The following is a 23,102-nucleotide window of genomic DNA, read 5'->3' as shown; positions in this document are numbered from 1 at the left end:
AGAGAGAGAGGAACCTTGGGGGACCCCACAGGGCACCGGGAGGGGAGAAGCAGAGAAGCCGGGAAGGTGAACGGCTTGAGAACGCCCTGTCAGGAAAGAGGTGATCCAGGAGAAGGCAGAACCTCGTATGCCCGCTGCGCTGACACGGTCCAGAAGAATGTTATGGTCGACCGTGTCAAACGCAGCGGACAGGTCGAGGAGGATCAGAGCTTGAGGGGAGTTGACGTCGGCCTTGGCTTTAAGCTCGTCGAGGACGGCCAACACCACGGTTTCGGTCGAATGACCCGAGCGGAAGCCAGCTTGGTGAGAAGCCAGAAGCTGGCTCTGCTCAACATAAACAGAGAGACAGGAAGTAACATAAGACTCAAGAATTTTAGCCAGATAAGGGAGAAGAGAGATAGGTCTGAAGTTAGAGGGAAGAGAAGAGTCGAGACCAGGTTTTTTAAGAATGGGGGAAATAATAGCAGATTTGAATGAAGAAGGGACCAAGCCAGTGGAAAGAGAGGCATTAAGGAAAGAGAGAGGGGTATCAGGACAGGAAGAGAAGAGGGTTTTAAGAATACGGGCAGGGGCACAATCAGTGGGGGAACCAGACTTGATTTTGGTGAGCAAAGCTAGGAAAGAGTCCAAAGGGAGGGGGGGAAAAGAGGAGAAGGAGGATTTAGGCGCAGGGGGAGCAGAGTGAGGAGGAGTAAAAGGAGTGACCAAGATGTTAGATTTGATTTTTACAATCTTCTCGATAAAGAAGTTGTTAAGAGAGGAGCAGAGGGCCTGGGAGGGAGTGAAGGGAGGGCAAGCACGATCAGAGGTGGCCAAGTTGTTTACCAAAGAAAAAATTTCTTTAGCTTTGTTGGCCGAGAGCGCCACTTGTTCAGAAAAGTACTTGGTCTTAGTGGCCAGGATGGCCTGCTTGTACTCTTTAAGAAGGGTTTTGTATTTGGCCTTATGGTCAGGGCCGTAGCTGCGGCGCCAAAGGCGCTCTGAGCGTCTAAGCTCCAGTTTAAGAGTCTTGAGCTCCGGGCTAAACCAACGGTGAGCCTCATGAGGGCGGATGGATTTGACTAGCTTGAGGGGGGCTACTAAATCACATGCAGAAGAGAGCCAATTACCAACTGCAGCAGCCTGTGAGTCAAGGGGAATACCAGTGAGATCAGGGGAAGAAGAAGCAAGGGAGTGAGAAAGGGAAGCCAAGTCAGCACGATTCCAGCTACGGGAGAAAACATTCTTGGGGCGAAGGGGCTTGTGAGGGGAGCCAGTAGTGATAGAGAAAGAGATGAGGGAATGGTCAGACCAGGTACATGGGAGGACACAGGGGGGGGAGACTATGTCCTGAGATGACCAGACTTGGTCCAGGATGTGTCCAAATTTGTGGGTGGGAACCTGGACGTGGGACTTAAGGTTGAGACAGAGGAGAGTGGCCGTGAAGTCCTTAGATGCTGAATCCTCCCTGGGATCGCCAGGCCAGTAGTTAAAGTCCCCAAGCAAAAGGACAGAGGAGTTATTAACCACCAGCGTGGCGAGAAGTTCCTGCAGGGAAGCCACGAACAGGGGCATGTTCAGGGGAGGACGGTAAACAAGGACGACGGTGAGAGGTGCCAGCAGATTGGAAGAGCGAGCAACCAGGAAGTCCACTCCAGCAATGGGTGCTTGGGGGAGAAGCTGAAATTGAATAGTGGATCGGACAATCATGGCAACACCCCCCCCAACCTTGTCCGTGGGGCGGTCAGCCCGAAGGACATAGTAGGAGTGGGGAAGGATGGCAAGAATGTCGGGGAGAGAAGCCTCCGAAAACCATGTTTCCGTTAGGAATAGAAAATCAGGGGAGTCTGTAGTAAGAAGATTAAACAGGTCGAGTTGGTGTTTGCCTGCCGAGCGAGTGTTGAGGAGAAAAGCGGAAGCAGTGTGAGGGGGGGGTGAGGGTCCAATGGGGAGGGGATCAGTGTCTGGCGTAGGGAGGGGAAGAATTGGGTGAGGAGACACAACACGGTCTGAACGGGGAACATAGATATCCAAAGCAACTAGATGCTGCGTGAGGGTGTGGGGGAGAGGCACATCAATGGTATAGGAGAGAAGTTGAGCAGGCGTGTACGACAACAAGAAAGCAGGGGGTGTGGCCCCTGGTCCCGGCCCGTCGCGGACGGGCGCAGACGGGCTTAACTTAGGCGCTACTTCGGCGCGCCTTCGTCGCGCCCGCTGCGCTCGTCCGCTGCGCGGCCGGGATAATGGTGCCATAAGTAGGAGACCGGAAGTAGCAGGGCGTGGCAGGGGGTGGAGGGACAGAGGAGCTGCCCCGCCAACCAGAGAGCAGCCCAAGATGAAGCACACGCCCGTCCCCGCCCTCGTGACCTGCCCGTCAGAGGGGGAGGGAACGCTCAGCGTGGGGCGCTCTGGAGGCGGCTACCAGGAAGTCCCAAGAAGATAGGGGGTGCGCGGTGTCCTCAGCGCAGCCCCTGAAGCAGGAGCAGGGTAAGTAAAAAGTGTCCAAGCACTTGTTTAAAAAGATCGTTGCGCCGCACCTCGGCAGCGTTGTTGCTCCCGGCGAAGCCTCGGGAGGTCTGGGGATTCAACAGAGCTAGGCGGGACTAGCCCGGCAGGAAGAAATTGCCAGGGGGGGAGGGACAGAGGAGCTGCCCCGCCAACCAGAGAGCAGCCCAAGATGAAGCACACGCCCGTCCCCGCCCTCGTGACCTGCCCGTCAGAGGGGGAGGGAACGCTCAGCGTGGGGCGCTCTGGAGGCGACTACCAGGAAGTCCCAAGAAGATAGGGGGTGCGCGGTGTCCTCAGCGCAGCCCCTGAAGCAGGAGCAGGGTAAGTAAAAAGTGTCCAAGCACTTGTTTAAAAAGATCGTTGCGCCGCACCTCGGCAGCGTTGTTGCTCCCGGCGAAGCCTCGGGAGGTCTGGGGATTCAACAGAGCTTTAAACATATCTTCACATTCTCCGAAACCTCACTGCGCATCAAACCTCTTTCAAGCATCACAGCATCAAGTCATACACGTCACTGTGTTAAGCCCCGGAAATAACCTTTAACATATGTATTGAGTTGGATTCATTTTGCATAAAATAAACTGTGCTCTACATAAAAAACGTTTTACATCGTAATTGTATTTATTCTTTTATTTTTGTTATCTTTTTGTCGAAGGCTCCCGCATCACGCACCTCGGTCTGCATTTTTAAGATTTGCTTATAATGTATGTTTATACATATCTTCACATTCTCCGAAACCTCACTGCGCATCAAACCTCTTTCAAGCATCACAGCATCAAGTCATACACATCACTGTGTTAAGCCCCGAAAATAACCTTTAACATATGTATTGAGTTGGATTCATTTTGCATAAAATAAACTGTGCACTACATAAAAAACGTTTTACATCGTAATTGTATTTATTCTTTTATTTTTGTTATCTTTTTGTCGAAGGCTCCCGCATCACGCACCTCGGTCTGCATTCTTAAGATTTGCTCCTCGGGTCTCCCCTGTGCTTAGCCCTAATGATCAACATAGAAAGCGCTTCCACAGGGATCCATCGCATCCCGCCAGGCGCTGCAGCCTCTTAGACATCCCCCAACTACGTTCACATCAGAGCCCAACTGCGCCCTCTGTCTGCAGTTTCATGTCAGGTGTTTCATTCAACACCCAACGCGTTGAGACTGCAGGGCGTCACTCAAGTCCTCCTGGAGCAGAATAAGGAAAGCAACTCCAGCAATCCCCCCCCCCGCCCCTCCCCCAAGTAGTTTGTTTTTATTACGCTTTCTTTCGTTCTCTCCTTCCTCTTTGTCCCTTCCTCAGCCTTCCATTCATACTTCTCTCCATTCTTCATCCCTTCTTCTGTTCCTCTTCCCCTTTTACCCCCTTCATCCCCCCCTTAGTTATTACTCTCCTCTTTCATTCTTTCCTTCTTCCCTTCGTTGTTTCCTTTCTTCATCGCATCCATTCTTTCTTTCCTCCTCGCTGTCATCTTCCTCCCTTCGCATACTTTCTTCCACTCCTCCCTTTCCACTTCCTTCATTCTTCCCACTCACTCTCTCCTCGCCTCTTCTTTCTTCCTCATCATTCTTTTTTAGGTCTCGCTGAACCAACCCTCTCACCCTGACACACCCTCACCCTCCCTCACACATCCACCACCACATCCACCACCACCACATCCACCACATGCACCACCACCGCATCCACCACCACATCCACCACCACATCCACCGCATCGACCACCACCACCACATCCACATCCACCACATCCACCACCACCACATCCACCACCACCACATCCACCACCACTGCATCCACCACCACCACCGCATCCACCACCACCGCATCCACCACCACCACATCCACCACCACCGCATCCACCACCACCACCGCATCCACCACCACCACATCCACATTCACCACCGCATCCACCACCACCATCACTTCCACCACCACATCCACCACCACATCCACCACCACATCCACCACCACATCCACCACCACTTTCACCACATCCACCACCACATCCACCACCACCTTCACCACATCCACCACCACATGCACCACCACCACCTCCACCACCACCACCTCCACCACCACATCCACCACCACATCCACCACCACATCCACCACCACATCCACCCCCACATCCACCCCCACATCCACCACCATCACCACCACATCCACCACCACATCCACCACCACCACCACCACATCCACCACCACCACATCCACCACCACCATATCCCCCAGATCCACCACCACCACATCTATGTGTGTGTGTTTGTGTGTGTGTGGCTGTGTGTGTGTGTAGGTGCAAATGCAATGTTCTTGGATTTTCGTCACAATAAAATACACTGAACATAATCTTCACAAAAGTTATTTACAAACGTTTAAGCTATTGCCATTATAAATTACAATACATTTTATTTAAGTATTAATTATTTACAAAATTAAAAGCCATTGTTATTTGCAATATCAATACATCTAAGTCACGTAAATACAACACACATTGCATTACAAATGCTATAGGTGTCACATTTGCGAAAGTTGAAACTATTGACATTGTAACTGACAAAGCTATTACTTTTGCTATTTTCAAAACCAACACATAAATAAAAAAAGTGTCATTTACAATACCAATTGCTCAAACTTTCCTAATGCGAGACCTATTGCATTTCCAATGCTTGTTTAAGATGGTTATTTAAAGTATAAGCCTAATCGTTAGTTCTTCAAGCATCGTATCCCAGATAGTTAAATTAATTAATCTAAGCTGTTCAGATATTCCTTTGCTACAATCTCAGAGACAAAAAACTTTGTCTGCCCCCCGTATATAACCTTTAGTCGTGCTGGGTTGTTGAGGTAAACTAGTGCTTTCTTGTCCTGAAATGGTTTTATGAGTTGGCGCAGCCTCCATCTCCTTTCCACTGTTGTGTGGCAAAAGTCGGGGCGTGTGAAATATGAAATACCTTTGGAGGTGCGCTTGGCTTTGGGTCTGGCTTTCTCGAAATTCGCCTGCCTAAGCAAAATATTGCCAAAGTAGACAAGAATAGCCCTTGGGTAAGCTCCTGGTTTGGCAGGGGGTTTTAAAGTAATTGGCATACGGTGGGCCCGTTGGACTTCAGCGTCCCAGTTCCAGCTGGAGAGTTCGGGTAGGGAGTCACGCAATCAATTGATCACAAAGGTACGGGCGTCCTCTCCTTCGACTGATTCAGGAACCCCCAAAATGCGCAAGTTGTTTCTGCGCTGACGATTTTCAAAATCCTCTAGTTTCCATCTTACGTCTGCTAACTCTGCTTCATGGGTCTCAACCCGTTCCTGATTAGTAGCAATTTCGGCTTCGTTCGCAAGAGTTCTGGCCTCAACCTCAGTCAAGCGGTACCCGAAAGAGCTACATGTTTTTACCAGCTTCCGAACTACACCTTGGACTTTGCGAAGTGCCACTTGTGCCCGGCGCCCATCTTGCAATGTCTCTTCGCGATGTGCAGCTATCGCTAGTAGAACTGCGTCAATGGATGCTGGGGCAGGAGTTGCGATGGAGCGCTGGGCTGATTGCGAGGAGAGAACAACCGGGGGCCCCGGGGGGCCGGGGTGGATTAATTGTTCGGTAGGGGTATGGTCCCAGTCAAGGCCTGCACCATGAGATTTTTTACCCCGTTTATTGACTGTTTTTTGCTTAGGTTTAACAGTAAGGGGTTTAACTGTGCAATCGCTCATACTATCAGATTCATCAGTTAGATATGAAGCGGAGGTGTCAGCCCATTCAGCCTCCAATTCTGCCTCATCTGAGAAGGAAAAAAAGTTGCTTGCTTTCTTCTCTGGGTCAACATCCACAGGGCATATTTTCTCTGAATCCTTGATTTTTGCAGCATCCCCAGCATTAGATGCATTGCTCAAATAGCCTGCGTTGGTTATTTTATTAGAGTAAATAGTAGAGGGATCCGGTTGCTTACTGATGTCAATCTCACAAGTTTTACGATCCCCCTGCTGAGTTATTAGTTCGTCACCCCTGCCCCCGCGTTAGCACTTAAACTAGTTTCTCCTTCTGCTGTATGCGGCACTTCAATATCATAGATTGCAACAATGTTACTAGTTACGCTGACATTAGTACCAGTGCTCACCTCGGGGTAGCAGGTTCTTGTAGTGTGTTTGAAGTGTTTGAGGCGCTTGTTACATCGGTGGTATCTCCTGTGCTCTTGATGCATTCTTCTGCAGTTTTGTGGCCAGCTAGCATCGTTGGTGTTACTGGGGCGGTTGTAAGACTGCTTGAGCTGTCGGAGAGCGGGGCCTGACGCTTCCTCTCCTGCCCCGGAAGCATAACGGAGCCTCTGCGCATGAGGTCGACTATGGTCGGGCCAGGAGCGTCCTTCCTCAAGTCATCTTTCCGGCTGCTGCTCCTGGCTTGGGGGAATCCCGTGTGGCAGGTACCGATTGAGCATTCTCGGCCTGTGCAGGTTTCCCATTTTTTACAAGAGATGTTGAGAGTCTCTCGGCCCCCCGGCATTCTGGCGCTTCTCGCTGGGCCTGCCTCGCGGCCCTCGGTCGAGCAGCGGCTGATAAAGGAGCAGCAGCGATCTTTGGTGCCATCTCCGTCGTAGATTGCAGTCCTGCCTCAAACATGTCTGCAGACCCCGTGTGGTGAGTACCGCAATCCGGCTTGAGTGAGATCGTGAGCGGGGTTGTTAAAATAATTCTTAGCACTGCCCAGCCGATACATGAGCACAATGTACTGATTGAATGGCCTGTGGGGGGGGGGTGTAGATCCATTCAGCTGATGTTGCTTTTATGCGATCTCACAGGCTCAGGCTCAGGCGCTTGATCCCTCGATCATCCGATCATCCGATCATTTTGGTAGCGTTGTCAGAGCTCTCTTCTGCATGTCTGGTCAGGAGCCCTGTGCGTGTGCACTGCGATCCGTGTCAGATCGCCATCTTGCCTCTGCCTAGCAGAGTCCCGGATGTATCTCCACTGCCTCTGAGGACTTGTTCCCCCTTACAGGAGCTCTCATCTGTGCATGCCACTCTCCCATCCCCATGACATTTTGTTTTTTAAAGTTTTTTTTTCCTCATCTGGGTGTTCAAGTTCCGACCAATTGTCTGTGGATATTTGGGCAGGTGCACTAAAGGTGGTCCAATTATCAAGTGGTGCTATTGTTAGAATTATAAAAGCATAGACAAGGATTCCGGTGAAAGTAAGACCTGTTTATTAACCATCCACTCACCTCACTGGAGAGTGCATCAACATTCTATTGTGAGCTTCAGGGCGGGGGATACCAACTGGGATAGAGGGGAGGGGTGGACGGAAGGTACCACTGGGAGATTAAAGTTACAACACATATCCCTTCCATAGGGGTGACAAAGAACAAAAGATAGGACCCACGGTTGTGGGATAGAGGGCATTCTGTATCGCCATATGAGTTACAATGAACACAGAACATTATTCATGCGCATTTACAATTTTATCAAAACTCCACCATTGACCATTTTCAAGTTGAACCACATTTTTAAGCACTTTAGCAATTTTACAAGGTGTGTAGTATTTGCTTTGTGTGGCTCTCACTTTATTGTTCCTCCTGGCTTGTACCCTGTCACCTACCTCCCACTGGGAATCCTTCACCCCATGTTTCGTGTCATACCACCGCTTGTAACTGTCTTGGTGAAGTTGGATCTTTTCTGCTGTTACCTCCTGATCCACTTCTCTAGCCTCACCACCACTCAACCAACTGGGATTCAACTTGGTGCAGGGTTCTCTACCACGCAATGCTACAAAGGGTGAAATGCCTGTGACTTTATTCGGGGAGGTGTGGTATGCCTCAGACACTTCCTAAGGGAACCCTCTATGTCATGTCCGTTGGTGGCAGCTAACTGGATATGTTCCTTTATGATTCTGTTTGCGCGCTCCCATCCTCGTCGCCAGTGTTAGAATTATAAAAGCATAGACAAGGACTCCGGTGGAAGTAAGACCTGTTTATTAACCATCCACTCTCCTCACTGGAGAGTGCATCAACATTCTATTGTGAGCTTCAGGGCAGGGGATACCAACTGGGATAGAGGGGAGGGGTGGACGGAAGGTACCACTGGGAGATGAAAGTTACAACAGCTATGTCGACCTTTGATGCTGTATCCTCAGTTGAGCTTGTGATAATACTAGCTTTTTGTTTTGCAGGTACTTTGTTTGCGTGTTCCTGATTGATTGTTTTTTCGTCCATTGCCTCAAGGAGCTCTCCATTACCTAAAAGGGAAAAAGATTTTAGCCATGAGTTTTCTCTGTCGTCTGCTTGCTGGCATTTTAGTTATTCTTGACGTGAATGTGTGTTTTTTGTCCTGTTTAGCTGTGTCGTAGTTATTGGATTTTTGTCGTATTCTATATTTTCCAGTATCCCACTTTTGATTTGTTTTGCCACTGTGGCTGTTGTTTTTTGTTCCTTTTCTGCGTTCTTTCTTTCATTTTGACCCCACCGGGGACCTGCCGTGTGTATTTGCATCTTGGTTGTTATTTGGATGTTAAATATTTTGCTGAGTGCATCAGTGTCCCCCTTTACTCTCAGTGGGGTAGCTGAACTCTCGGTCTACTTGGTCCCTTGGCTAATTCCATTGCACAAGGTATCTTTTGATGTGGAAGACATCAAGTCTAAGTGGGGTTGGTTCCCTTTGGGATTTATCTTTTTTGAGGCCAGGGGTGTTAAAAGACCTGTCATGTTTTCTGGCATTGAGTAAATTGCGGCTCCTGGAACTTTTGGGAGGCTGAATTTTGACCTTGTGTTTGGTTTCACAGACATGGTTAATAATGGTGATATAAGTGGGCTCCTTGTATAGCACCAGCCTTTTTTGTCGTACTTGTCTTGTTTGTATTTATTTGCTTGATTTCTTTTTTTAAATACCCATTTCTGGTTGGAGTTCTTCTGCCCGGGAGTCTGTCTTATCCTTCCTGATCTCATTCTTATATTTGTTGCCCCTGTTTGGGGTATTTTCATTTTTTTGGGCTTGTTATCGGTTTGTGTTATTATATGCTTATTTGATCACTTTGGTTTTGTGTGTGGGGGAGATGGTGTACTTCTGTGTGTCCTGTGCTGCAGCTCCACATCCCGCCTCTCGTTGTTTTACTACTGCCTTACTCTGTCTCTTCTTTTGCCACCAGCCATCGATGGTGCTGTGTCAGGTTCCTGGTGTAAGGGTGGTTGTAAGGTGGTTAATGTTGGTTGTCCGAGGTTGGGATGCTTGAGGGGTGAGTTGGGAGAAGCGTGTGGTGGGTAGGCCTCCCCTAGGGTAAGCTGCTCCGGCCTAATGCTGACCGCTTCTGCCCCTGGTGGGAGACCCGCAGCTCTAAGCCTCATCTCGATGCTTAGCACCCTTTCCTCACCCCTCCCTCCCTGCTTCTCTGCACCTTTGTCTTTCTTTTTTTCTGCTTAGGGTGATTTCCACAGTTAATCTCCTATTGCATTTGCCTTTCTCCTGCCAATATACTCCAACACATTTGATGTGTATGTGACTCCCACACAAGACCCCCAAGAGCTCCGGCTTCAGGCTGGCAGGGGGGCTGGGGTGCAGAGAGAACTCTGTTTTCCGTCTGGCAGGGGGAGCTGGGTGCAGGAAGGGTGCAGAGCCGTGGTTGCGTTCCTGGCAATACCAAGCGTTGCCTCTTGGGAGCACAGGGACTCATCTCCAAGTCAGCCACCCAAAGCCTCTAGCCTCTAGCAGGAGTTTCTGCTGTTCGAGCCTTACCTGCCTCATCACTGTTGCTGCTAGTCTTGTGCAACAGGGCAGGCTGCGATGATCTTTTCTGGTAGCTTCCATTCATTCTCTGGCCACAGTCGAGCCACAGTCCGGCTTGCACTTCCACACAGACCTGAGCAGCCCCTGAAGCCAGACAGATGGGCGGGAGGGACGGCCCATGGGCTCGCAGGCTCAGGTGGTTACTGGCGCCTCACCCCGCAGCCCGTTACCCGATGCGGGGGTACCGGGATGGGCGAGGTCCGGCCGGTATCTGGCCTAGGGTCAAGGGTTACGGGGGAAAGGCTTCAGCAGACACCTCCATCCCCGCACTACCTCTGCCTCGCTGAAATGCTGTGCAAGATGTCGGAGGCTCCAGGAAGCTGCAGGTTAGACACGATCAGCTGATGGGTTGCACTTGGTTCTGGGGTTTCTCCCCCTCTTAATAACAAAAGGAGAAAGCCCAGTGGCTTCATTACTAGAGACTATGTATGACTACCCAGTTTTAGCAAGTTGTGCTACCCAATCAGTATTGCTTTTGATAGATAATTAAATTAGTCAATTAATCACATGGTTAAATCTCTTAATCGTACAAGAAAGTAGTTTTATATTTTAACTCATTCATTTAAAAATAATACGTACTTTGGTTGGATTCCAATAGTACTCCATTGTCTTTCTGAAAAGTAGCTGGGATGCCTTCAGAAGTAAAAACTTGATCTAAAACTCCAACACCAAATCTGTATCTGCTCTTTCACAACAAACAGTTAACTTGAATAAGTATTTATTCCAACACCAGAGGTGCACACATTACAGCAACTCAGTTCCAAGAAACTTGTCTCCACGCTACACTTAAAATTCGTTCCGCATCGGGGAGTACATTTTTTTAGGTCATTTTTTTTTTTATTTGCATGATTAACAAAAAAATCTTACAATTGCTACAATCTTAAAAAAACACACCAATTAAAATTACAGACAAATAATTTTAACATTTCTAAAAGTCTCAGAATAATTTTCTCAAATGAAACTTGAAAGTAATTTATAAACATTACATCAGTCCGTCATCTTTCCAGGACTTAACATAAATGGTATCAATTAATATCTCTGTAATTGTGTGCAAATTCATAAAAATAGTCCAACATGTTATCCCTAATTGTTTTAGACTTCCAGATTTCCTGTGGTCAACTCACAAGTATCCAACTTCTTTTTTACAAGTATTAAAATTTTTGTAAAATTGGCGTTCATTTTAATATCCATTGGTCTAAAACAAACTACCATAGCATGTTTGCAAGTACGAACACCTCTGTCAATGAAGCAGTATTTCAAATATCGTTTTCTTTCCGCCATCTTTACTGCACATATACAAACAAAATGCATAATGCTTTCATCCCATAGGTTTGCATAGTCTGCACATAGTCGGCTTAGATGGTCTCAACCAGGGCACTGCATGTTTTAAGCCAGGTAAGTTGCCGAATCTTGCTTTCCTAAATATGTTTTTGGTTTGAACATACCATGGTATTTCTAAATACGGTTGAACCTTCGGAGAGTAGAATCGTAAAACATCATGCATAGGGTTGCATAACGATAAGCCCACAACAACACCTCCTGCGTCCATTTGGCTGCAAAGCTGAGGTTCTGTGGTGATTCTCCTCCTTGAAGTGTAATGCCCGATTCATCTGGTGTTTCTAAGGGAAGCAGGGCAAAGTTGTTGGGTTAGATGGGTGGGTGAAATTGTTGAGTGGTGCATGCCCCAGAAACCCAGGGCGCTATCCAGCATTTACATGTCTTATCAACACAATTATTTACTATTTGGGTTCCAGATGTCATGCTAGTCCACACCTTTTGTTGATGATAGAAAGTGAAATGGAATAGCCTACAGCAGACCCAACCCATCTTTAAACAAATAGGCAAACTTCAGCTACAAAGCTCTTATGAACATTTACACTTATGTTTAAGTATCTATTTACTGATACATGACAGCCTCAGGTAGGAGCGGCCCATGCAGGTAAGAGCGGTAGGGCAGTGGTGCGGGTGGGAGAGACTAGAAAGACAAAGACGAGGGAAAATTAATATTTCATTTTCCCTCCTCTGCCTCTGTCGAGTCCCCCCCACCCTGCCCTACAATCCCACCGCTCTTACCTGCTTGAGATGCTCGTGGCCTCACAGCGGTGTAGAGAATTATATGGCCGAGGGCTCCTATTTCTGTGGCAGCAGGCATGAGCTGGCCCATTGTGACCTCACATGAGAAAATGGTCAGAATCCTTCTGACATCATGGTGTTTGTTGGCCTCTGAACACTTGTGTCGAGACACAATTTTTCTATAACTTTCTAAGGATTTCATGTCGTTTTAAGCAGCACTCCAGTGAGTGGCTCCTAGGCTTGACTTCATCTTTGAGGGGAGATGGATCACAATTCGGTAAGAGAACCTGATTTAGCCGGGGGAAAACTATGTGCAATGTTTTCTGATAGTGTCTTGTTAAGTAATTACAAAATAGTATTTCTTTGATTTACTGAATAGTCTGAGTTCTGAATTTGTTTGTATGGTTCAAACATGTGAACTGAATTACCCTCAGGTGGGATTGTATCATAAATAATATCCAGTGGTATTGAAATATTTTCAGTTTAGAAACGTTAATAATGTATTTTATTTTTAAGTTATTTATAGCATAGTCTATTAGTGAGCATTTTCAAGTCACTCCCCCCAAAAATAACAGAATTCGAAAGGGTCCTGAACAAATTTTTAATAGCACTGTTAAAATGTTTATGCAAAGTGAAACAACTCACTCAGACACTGCCTTTCACGCTTAAGTTGCAAAAGCAAGTAGCCAAAGAAAAGCTGATAAGGCTGAAATACCATTTGGATTAACCCTTGCGGCAGCATTATCAATGTAGCTTAGGAGCACCCCTTTGCACTTAACCCATGAAGTTGGTAAATATTTATGGAAGAACAAAGTTATACCTGTTGCAGGACAGGAATACACGTTTGTGGTCCTAAAACCTTATGGATGATAAAATGTGTCAGCAGTTCGAGGCAGCATCAGGAGGCTTACATCTGAGAGACACAAGGCCTTAACTGGCAAATGGGAAAGAATGGCTCTTTCTGAGTTTTCGGGTGAAATGATGCTGTAGTACCACATCTAGTGTTAAGATACTGCAGGTTGCATTAAATACTGTTGCAGTATTTCAGTATCTTTGCAAGTATTACTGCTAGGAATGAGGCATAACATGTCAGACTGGGGATTTGGTCACCAGTAGCTGCATGTTTCGCCTCTTCTCATAGTTCTCTCCCAATTTGTTTATGCAACAGAAATTGTGAACTGTTGGTCCCGGACCTTTGTTTTCATTCCCGTCATAAGTTGTTGGGTAGATCACAATCATCCTTTGACCACCACTCATAATTCCGTCACGTACCACCTTCTTCCATCCTCTTTACATGAGACTTGATATTCAACCCTTTTTCCTACACACCAAGATGGAAGATAAATGCCATACATTTCCATCACTTAAAAGTACTGAATTGCAATACATTTTTCTGCTGCAAGGGGGTGTGAGTATCTACTTTGGTTCATTCCAATGTGCCCTTTTCTTTTAACTTGTACCATTCCCCATATGTTTATTAGCATTGTTTCGCTGTTATGCTTCAAGTCATAATATCTTCTACACACACTATGTGCTTTCTCCAAATGACTTTTAACTACTTTAGGTGCCCAATCAATGGTTCTGGCTGCTTCCAACCAACCAACATTATTTTTAGACATTGGGGTTCTACCCCTCGTAAGTTCAAAATGACTTAAATCAGTGCTTCCACACGGAGTGATTCTATATGCCCACACAGTTTAAGTAATTCTCTCCTCCACAAAAAGCTCTTATTGCTAACGAATTGGATGATTCCTTTGATCACAGGGTTGAAGTGTTCAACTGCTCCGTTCTCGGCTGAATGATACACAGAAGTAGTCTTGTGCACAATACCATTTCTTTTTAGGTGTGCTTTAAAACATTAAGACATAAATTGTGGCCCATTGTTATTCAAAAGCTTCTTGGGTAAACCTCTTCTCATGAAAATGGTGTCAAATATTTTTATAATACTACAGGTGTCAGCTTTTCGCACAATTTATATTTCTGGCCACTTTGTAAAGTGATCAATCAAAACACTCACAAACATCTGTTCGTCTTGTTAACTAATAGGCCCCTTTATATCCACACCCACATTTTCCCTAAGGCAAACAAGGACTAGTAATGAGGTATAGGGTGGTCTGAGTGTAACATGATTTGTCAGAATTTTCACATTGTATGGATTCTCTGACCTTCCTTTCTATTTCCCTGTCCACTTCTGGCCACAAGTATCAACTTTTCACTCTGCTCTTGGTTTTGTCCTTCATCACATATTTCTAGGATCTTGGTTCTTAATTTCTCTGGGGGAACAACTTTACCATTTCTTAAGATCAAGCCTCCTTCAAAAGATAATTATTTTTTCACTTCCCAAAAGGGCAATAACACTTTCTGAATTAGGGGGGTGGAGCTAGCCACGACACGAGATGGCCGCGCTTTAAGCAAGCTCCTCGAGGTGGCCTAATACATCATCCTTATCCTGCACGAAAATAGGTAATTTCAACCCAAAACAGATACCGAAGACACATAAATGCCTCCAACACACTCGGCGAAAAGCGGAACCTGCCAAAGTGATCTACAAAGGAGTTACAGACTTCGAAGCTGATGAGGCCTGCTGAAAACCGGAAGACGAGAAGCATCGGCCTGGGGCAGTGACGCAGGCCGAGACGCAAAGCACGCACGCTGGCCATAGACAAGCAGTGAGACCGGTAATCAGAGCGTGAGACGTCGATGCTCCACAGCAGGTACAGGACAACTGCGCGCCCCAACGACGCCCTCTCCTCCCAGCGTTCTAAACTGGGGAAGTAGCGACCTAGGCTGAAAGAGGTCTAAATTCCCTTCAAGAGGCAAAACTATAATCGCATATAACGGAAGGGCGCAGAGCATAACAGCCAATAAACGGAAAGGTGCGGTGCGGCCCTATGTCCAAACGGGAGTGCAGCAGCGGAGCCCAAACGAAACGGCATGCAAGCAGACACCGGGTCGGCATAGAAAGAGCGCAAAATCAGGCACTCGGGTTTCCAAAGCGGAGGAATACTGCAGCATACTGCTCAGGCCGGGTAGTGGACAAGTGCAATCAAAAGTGCCCAACAGAGGATAATTCGCCCCTCAGGAAATCACTCACACAGGAGCTACGAGAACGGTAGGAAAAGGAGGCCATATGTTTCATGCTAGAGTGCTACACAAACTTCAGGGCGCACTACACCGCACAACATAGAAGTGCAGAGTACACTATAGCAAAGAAGAGAAACGTAGAAGTGCACGTGAGAGGATAACATGAGGGGGCAAAGAGAGTAAAATTCAGATGCCATTTTGCACGTCGGAAGAGCGGGCCTACCGGGGTTGCGACAGCAGTGGGAGCGAGGCGAAAGCATGCAAGGTGCTACTGACAAAAAAAAACGACCGCTACAGGGACGCACAACTTAAGGGAGGACAGAAAAAACGCCAGGTCCCACACGCAGTCCGTGGCAACACAGAGGGGAACCACTACAGCTGAAAATAGGCGCGATCAGCCAGCTTGAGGAGAAAACAGCGCAGATACCAACCAACCGCCATAATGGGTAAACCGGATAAAAACCAGCCTAAAATAAACTTTGAGGCGTCAAGAAATGCCCCGGAACAGTCTGAGACGGACCAGCAGGCGCTCCCGCCGGCGGTGTCGCAAACAGGTGGAACCCCAACGGAAAATATACAATCAATTTTCAATCCATTCAGACAGCGTTATCTAACATCGATGGTAAAATCGACACGCTAACTCACAGAGTGGACCGCATGTCTGAGAGACTGGACCGACACACTGAACAAATTGACATGGCGGAAAGGAGAATATCAGATGTGGAAGACACTAATAACCAACTGACCACAAAACAAGCAGGTATAGACAAACAACTAGCGGCAATGGCAGCTAAAACCGAAGATTTGGAAGCCAGATCTCGAAGGAGCAACAAACGCATTATGGGAATTACGGAAACCACAAATACAGGCCCAATGGAGAAATACGTGGAGCAACTCCTGATAACACTCCTGGGAAGGTACACATTCTCAGAGGTGACACTACGCAAGACGCCACGCGATGGAGCCGGCTGCAATCCACTCCTGAAACTTGAACCATTACTGGGCCACCTTACCCGAGTGACTCGAGACTGAAAAACAGTGCTCTTCATTCCATGTGAATAAAAATCCGTGAAACAGAAAGGGAATTTCCCTTGACGATACTTAATATCCATTGGATTGGAGAGAAAACTACATTCCTACATATAAACATTATAAGAAGAGCTTTCTTTATTTGCCCTGAAGAAGTCCGTGGAGGACGAAACGCATTGGCTACAGTGCGTTATGAAGACTAAATAAAGATCGAACTTCAAAAATACCATCATTGATTCTGCTTTTGAATGTTTCACTACTGTGATTTATAAGATAAGGTTACTATTGTGTATTTGAAAAAGAAATTTGTGTGCTGGATCAAAATTTGTTTGAATTGAAAGTTGGAACACTCGTTTGTCCTGGGAGAGTTAGGGGATAAAGAATCTCCGATCCGTGGCACCAATAAGATTAAATAAGGCAGCACTTAGGATAGGTGCAATTGTGCTTAGACCCCTTTCCCCAGTTTCTTTGCATCTACACATTCTCAGAGGTGTTTCTCATAGAAAGGGCACACAGATCCCTGGCCCCTAAACCTCCGGTGGGCAGCAGACCGAGGCCCATAATCGCCAAAATACTAAACTATCGAGACAGGGATGCAGCACTGAGAAAAGCGAGAGAACTGGGGAGATTGCGTCACGAAGGAATGGATGTAGCCCTATATCCGGATTTTACCCAAACAGTACAGGAAGCGAGGAAAAAGAACGGAGCAGCAAAACAGAAATTGCGTGAGCACAAATCCCTTACGCCATGCTATATCCTGCACGTCTAAAGATCATGGACGACGGTGCCATAAAAATCTTTAATGAACCCAAAGACATTATGAAATACCTGCAACTGAAAAAATCGAAAGGAGAGCGTAGAAGATCGCCGCGGGACAGACTCCAAGAAAGAGAAGCCATGTCCGATGTGGAGTAATAACTTTTGAACGCACATAGACACCGACACTACGCGGAAGCGGTAACGGACAACGAGGCAATGTGACTCGGTGAGAGGCAACAGAATACATTACACGCTAACGAAAGTAGGGAACGAGGACACTGGCGCACGACAGAGCACAGAGACAAGCTGTCACCTGGTTGGAACAAGTCGAGCTGGAAACACAATGCAGTTCACCAGATAAGTCCCAGATGAGACATTGATATGTTTGTTAAAGCCAAACTAAGGTTGTGACGAAAGATCACACGTTGTTAATGTTGATTGTAATGTGAGTTGCCATATCACACTGAACACCAAACAGCAGTGTTGGAGTGCACGAATCTAGTGCAAATAAATGTTAATTGCCCCCCCTCGCCCCCCCCATGGTTGAAATTCACCAGGGGGTTGAGTCGAGGCAGCTTTCACCCACCTGTGTAAAACACAACTGTTATTGATTTGGGGTAGGGTAGATCTATGCAAAGGGAAGGGAATATGTCTTCGTTGAGGGGGGAAAGACGAAGTGGGAGAGAGGAGGGGGGGTAAACATAAAATTCACCAGACAGCCAAGACACTGACCTTCCTAACATGGAATGTGAGAGGACTACAAGATCCATGGAAGATTAGAAAAGTGATGGCATATCTAGACAGACACAAGGTAGATGTTGCTTGCCTACAGAAGACACACATAACCCCCCTACGTGAATGCAGGATTGGATACAGATGTGCACAGCTACAAGTAGCATCCTCGTATTCAAATTATGCTAGAGGGGTTCTGCTATTGATTAGACGCAACATCCCTTTCCCTCTCATAGACGCGGAAACTGATGACCAGGGACAGTTTGTTATTAACTAAGAGTCTCACAACCGACAGATATAATATGGGGGGGCGATTTTAACACATGCCTAGACCCAACACTGGATAGGTCAGCTGGAACCGATAGACACGGCAGACGGTCTGCCAGAGCCTTACAGGACGGAATAGACGAATGGGAGCTGGTGGATGTGTGGCGGCTGCGACACCCGGGCACTAGGAAGGCACGTGCACCTCGCTGACACATAACACATGTTCGAGGCTTGATTATTGACTCACCACCCGTGATGTCAGCACATGGGTAACAAATGTGGAACACCTGCCCAAGACATTTTCTGATCATTCCCCGGTACGGATGGTCCTCGCGATACCCACACACACACCGCGGCAATTTACATGGCGTCTCCAACAATCTGCACTAAAAGATCAAGTTTTCAAAACCGAATTGAACCAAGCTATCATAAACTTTTTCCAGACAAATGTGGGGTCGGTGGACAGCGCACGATCACTTTGGGAGGCTTTCAAGGTTACCATAAGGGGGCACTGCATTGGGAAACACGCTGGCATACTTAAAGACATTAGACAGCAATTAGCCATGGTGGAGAAGGACATCCAAAAGTTGGAAGCCGAGTACGCAAACACACCGCAACAATCCATTCAAGCTGACATACGGCGCAAAGTCGACACTTATCACGAATTTGCGGATACAGAAATAAAATACATGTCAAAACACTACAAGACCAGGGCATATGGGGATTGGCAGACCGGGAAGGGTGCTCTCGAGCAAGCTCAAATCAATACCAAATAACACTCAAATAACACACATTAAAGCGGATGGAGACGTAACGGTCTACGATACCCCAACCATCCTAGATAGTTTCCAGAATTTTTACTCCACGCTCTACACCACAAGGATCACAAAATCTAGACAGGAAATACATGATTACTTAGATTACATAGGATTAGCCTGGCTATCAGACACACACAGAACATTCCTAGGGCACCATCTAACAGAAGATGAACTAAAGGACGCTATTAACTCGCTACCAAATAACAAAGCTCCTGGACTAGATGGCCTACCAGGCGAATTCTATAAGGAATACAGAGAATTATTACTACCACACTTGGCCCAGACTTACGAGGATTCGTATGAAGAGGGGATCCTCCCAGAGACTTTAAGAGAAGCGTTACTGATAGCGCTCCCTAAGCCTGGGAAGGATCTTACAAAATGCAAATCCTATTGTCCTCTATCCCTTATCAATATAGATGTTAAAATCCTAGCGAAAGTCATAGCCACTAGAATACAATTGCTTTTGGGATCACTAGTGCTCCCAGATCAGGCAGGCTTCATCCCCACCAGATCCACAACACAAAACCTACGAACAATATTCACAATGTACCAAAGTCTGAACCCAGATCTGCCAGCTGCGGCAGCACTCTTAGACGCAGCGAAAGCATTCGACTCGGTGGAATGGGAGTTCATGTTCATGGTCCTGACCAGAATGGGGCTCCCGCCCTAATTTCTAAAATGGATAGCCTTACTATATAATGAGCCTAGGGCGAGAGTACGAATTAACGGTAGCACCTCAAACAGCATGAACATAAGTCGTGGAACTAGACAGAGTTGTCCACTGTCCCCTATATTATTCACACTCATAGTAGAACCACTGGCCTGCAAAATCAGGAAAAAAAAACAGAATCAGCGCTGCAGTTCTCTCTCCGGCCTATAGGGATTTCGCTTTATGTGGACGACATGGTACTGTACACCAGATACCCAGAGACACTGATAAGGGAATATATCAAATATGAACAATACGCTGGCCTAAGTATAAATTGGGATAAGTCGGTGGTGATACCGCTGACGGCAGAGACCCCGCAACCCACAATAGACTACCAATTAACATGGGAGACGGGCCCGGTGAAATATCTGGGTATATAGGTGCACCGAGATCCGGAGGTAGTGCTTAAAGAAAACTACGGAGTAGCCATGTCCGAACTGGAAGACAATGTAGAAAAATGGATTAAACTTTCGCTGTCGATAGCTGACAGAATCGCAATACAGAAAATGATAATCGTACCCAGATTCCTGTACCTATTTTGGAATATCCCAGTGTGGCTCACAAAAGTGTTTTTCAGCAGGTTACGCACGGTGCTACAGCGACTCACATGGGCCGGGAAACAACCACGGGTTGGCTGGAAACCTCTCACAAAACCCTACCACCAGGGAGGATTCACAGCTCCCGACCTACAACTATACTATTACTGCGCACAGGCACAACACACACACACTACTGTCTACAACCGCATGCACATATACCACACATAGCGGTGGAAACGGATAGCATACATCCGAAAAAACTGACGCAATATATTACAGACACGGTGAGCTACTACACCAATGACACAATTCAACCAGTCAAATGCACGTCAAGGGCATGGCACGCACTGGCAGCACAAGCAAACAAACTACCCTTATATGCACCGGCACTCTCACTAGCAAACCATCCCAAACTGTCGGTCACCTGTGAGCAGAGGATGATTAGAGAACTAGGAAATATGGGTCTCCGAACAATGAGCACGGTGTTTCCACAAAATAAGTTTATATCCCTCCAGAGCCCGGCGTTATGCGCCCACCAGACACCGCTAAAAATGTTTGCCTATCACAGACTAAGAGCCGCGATTAAAGACCTATATGAAACGTTCCCGGATGAACCGCCAACACTACAGGCCTTACAAATCTTACTGACAGCGCCAAAACGCTCGAAATTAGTTACTAGACTGTATACGGCATCCCAACACGAACAGACGGGGGAAACAAATAGATCGCTACTAAGATGGGAAGAGAAAACGCACATGACTATATCAGAAAACAAATGGAATTATAGCTGTGCGCAAATAAGCCTACTCACATCCAATTGCAATCTGCGCATTATGCATTTTAAATTTATACACAAAACGTACTACACACAAGCCAAGCTGCATAAGTACGGCCTTAGAGCAGACGATAAATGTCAGAGGTGCCAGGCGCCCCAAGCCGATTTCCTACATATGTCATGGGCCTGTCCTGTCCTCACTAAGTACTGGCTAAAAGTGACAACTGCACTTACACACATGTTAAAGGAACATATCCCAAACTCACCATTGATATGCCTGCTAGGCACTTTCAAGATCAAACAGACTAGGAGGAGAAAACTGTTAGCGGTAGCGCTCTTACTGGCAATACGACGTATAGCAATTAAGTGGGGTAGCAAAAGACCACCCAGGTTCAAAGATTGGATAAAAGATATGATATATTGTAAGGAAACAATGGGGACGTATGAGGAGGAACTACCTCAGGCCTCCAGACTGAAAGATTTCTAGCAACCACTCGTTGACTATCTGCAAGAAAATCAAGACGAATCTGGAGAGGTGCAAGGACAGGGCGCGCAGTAACACTGGAGGAGACATGCCAGAGAAAAGCTCTGGTCAAATAGCCCCACATGAAATGGTACCGCTGATCTTCTGTAATTCAACTAGGAAATGTATACCAGATGTCCTGGGTTAATGTTGACAATGTAAAACTGCCGAACAACTGTGCAAATGTCAAGAAATGGTATGTTGTTGCATGCTTACAAGCGGAATTTACTATGAAAATGGGGATTTGCAGACAGTTTATATGTAAATGCTTGATTACTGCATACTAAAAGTGTGTTAATGCTGATCTGGTGAAAAAAAAAAAAAAAAAAAAAAAAAACACATTCTGAATTAACTTTATTTCTGGCCAACTCCTTGACATCATGCTGCAAACATTCGCAAGTAGAACATCCTGTTCATGTTCAATCTTCCAGTTTTTACTCAAAGTGCCATAAAATTCCTCTGAGATGTCAGCCACATTCTTTGCACTCAGTACATACTGTACATCAGTGGTTCCCAAACTTTTTTGACCTGTGGCTCCCTTGACCAAATTGGCAGTTGGCCGTGGCTCCCCACCATTTTTTTACTGGTGGGCGGGGATGTAAGCCCGATCTCGGGAGTACTTCCTGTTGACTGTATTTCATTTTTAAAATTGTTATTTAATTAATATGTTTTACTTTCTTAATTTGGAAACAGGGTATAATCGGTCATAGAATCATCATTTTGGCCGGGGGATTAAGCATATTGAACCACAAAGAGGAGGATATTAATGAATGTAGCAAATTTAAATGGAGCACAAACATGCCAATACTGCACATATAACAGAGCTCACACATGCCTGCATGCACCAATGCTGCAAATACAGCCGACCAGAGACAAGCTGTAGCTGCAAATGCAGCAAAGCACGAATAATTTCTGCAAATGCTGAGTACACACGCATCCAAGCAGCAAATGCAGGAGAGCACATACAAGTCATCAAAGCACACACACCTACACTACCATTCACACATAAACGCATGCAAATGCTGAAAATACAGCACTGCACACACATACACACCATGATCGTGATAAGTCTTATTATGTGTAAAACGGATTTCCACATCAGGTGAAGGTAGTGCTTATTTGAGCCGGTGGTTGTATGTGGGGCACACAGGCACTCATTTGGGGGGGGGGGGGGGGGCACCTATTTTTCCTCATCAGACATGACCCAGAGCAAGAGAGAAAAAAAAAACCTAAATGGGAAAACCAAGAGGAAGAGAAAAACGAAACAGCGAGGAAGAAAGCGAGATGAAAAACAGAGCCTGTAGAAGTGAGATAAAGAGGCAAATAGTATCTGGTGGATGACAGACATGAGGTGAAATCAAACAGTGGCAGCCTTGGCATTGAGCATGTCGACACACAAGAGTGCCGGACTCATTATATTTCAAATTGAGCACTGCAGCCCACCAACACTGGAGTTAACGCTGCCCCTGAGCTGGACGCAGGGCAGCTGCGAAGGTGATGGAAAGGAACGCTGGGGCCTTGTTATGTAACAAGGGTAAGGTTTGGCGAACTTTGTTTTA

The 23,102-nt window shown here is 46.6% G+C and overlaps 1 protein-coding gene across 4 annotated transcripts in view; it reads left to right on the top strand.

Moving 5' to 3' along the window:
• LOC144781151 (uncharacterized) overlaps nucleotides 1-23,102 on the top strand; it is a 261,931-nt gene that overhangs the window by 109,599 nt on the left and 129,230 nt on the right. For 2 of the 4 annotated variants that reach the window (XM_078659820.1, XM_078659819.1), the window contains exon 2: nucleotides 11,565-11,630. The exons of the other annotated variants lie outside the window; for them this stretch is intronic. In XM_078659820.1, coding sequence (XP_078515946.1) covers nucleotides 11,595-11,630 — 36 coding nt within the window. In that variant the 5' untranslated portion in view covers nucleotides 11,565-11,594. The remainder of the gene's footprint in view (nucleotides 1-11,564; nucleotides 11,631-23,102) is intronic. 4 annotated transcript variants of the gene reach the window in all.

This window comes from Lissotriton helveticus, chromosome 9, assembly GCF_964261635.1.
Source record: "Lissotriton helveticus chromosome 9, aLisHel1.1, whole genome shotgun sequence".
Lineage (NCBI taxonomy): Eukaryota > Metazoa > Chordata > Amphibia > Caudata > Salamandridae > Lissotriton > Lissotriton helveticus.
Note: the sequence above shows the minus strand (reverse complement) of the source record. Positions and strands in the feature narration are given on the sequence as shown.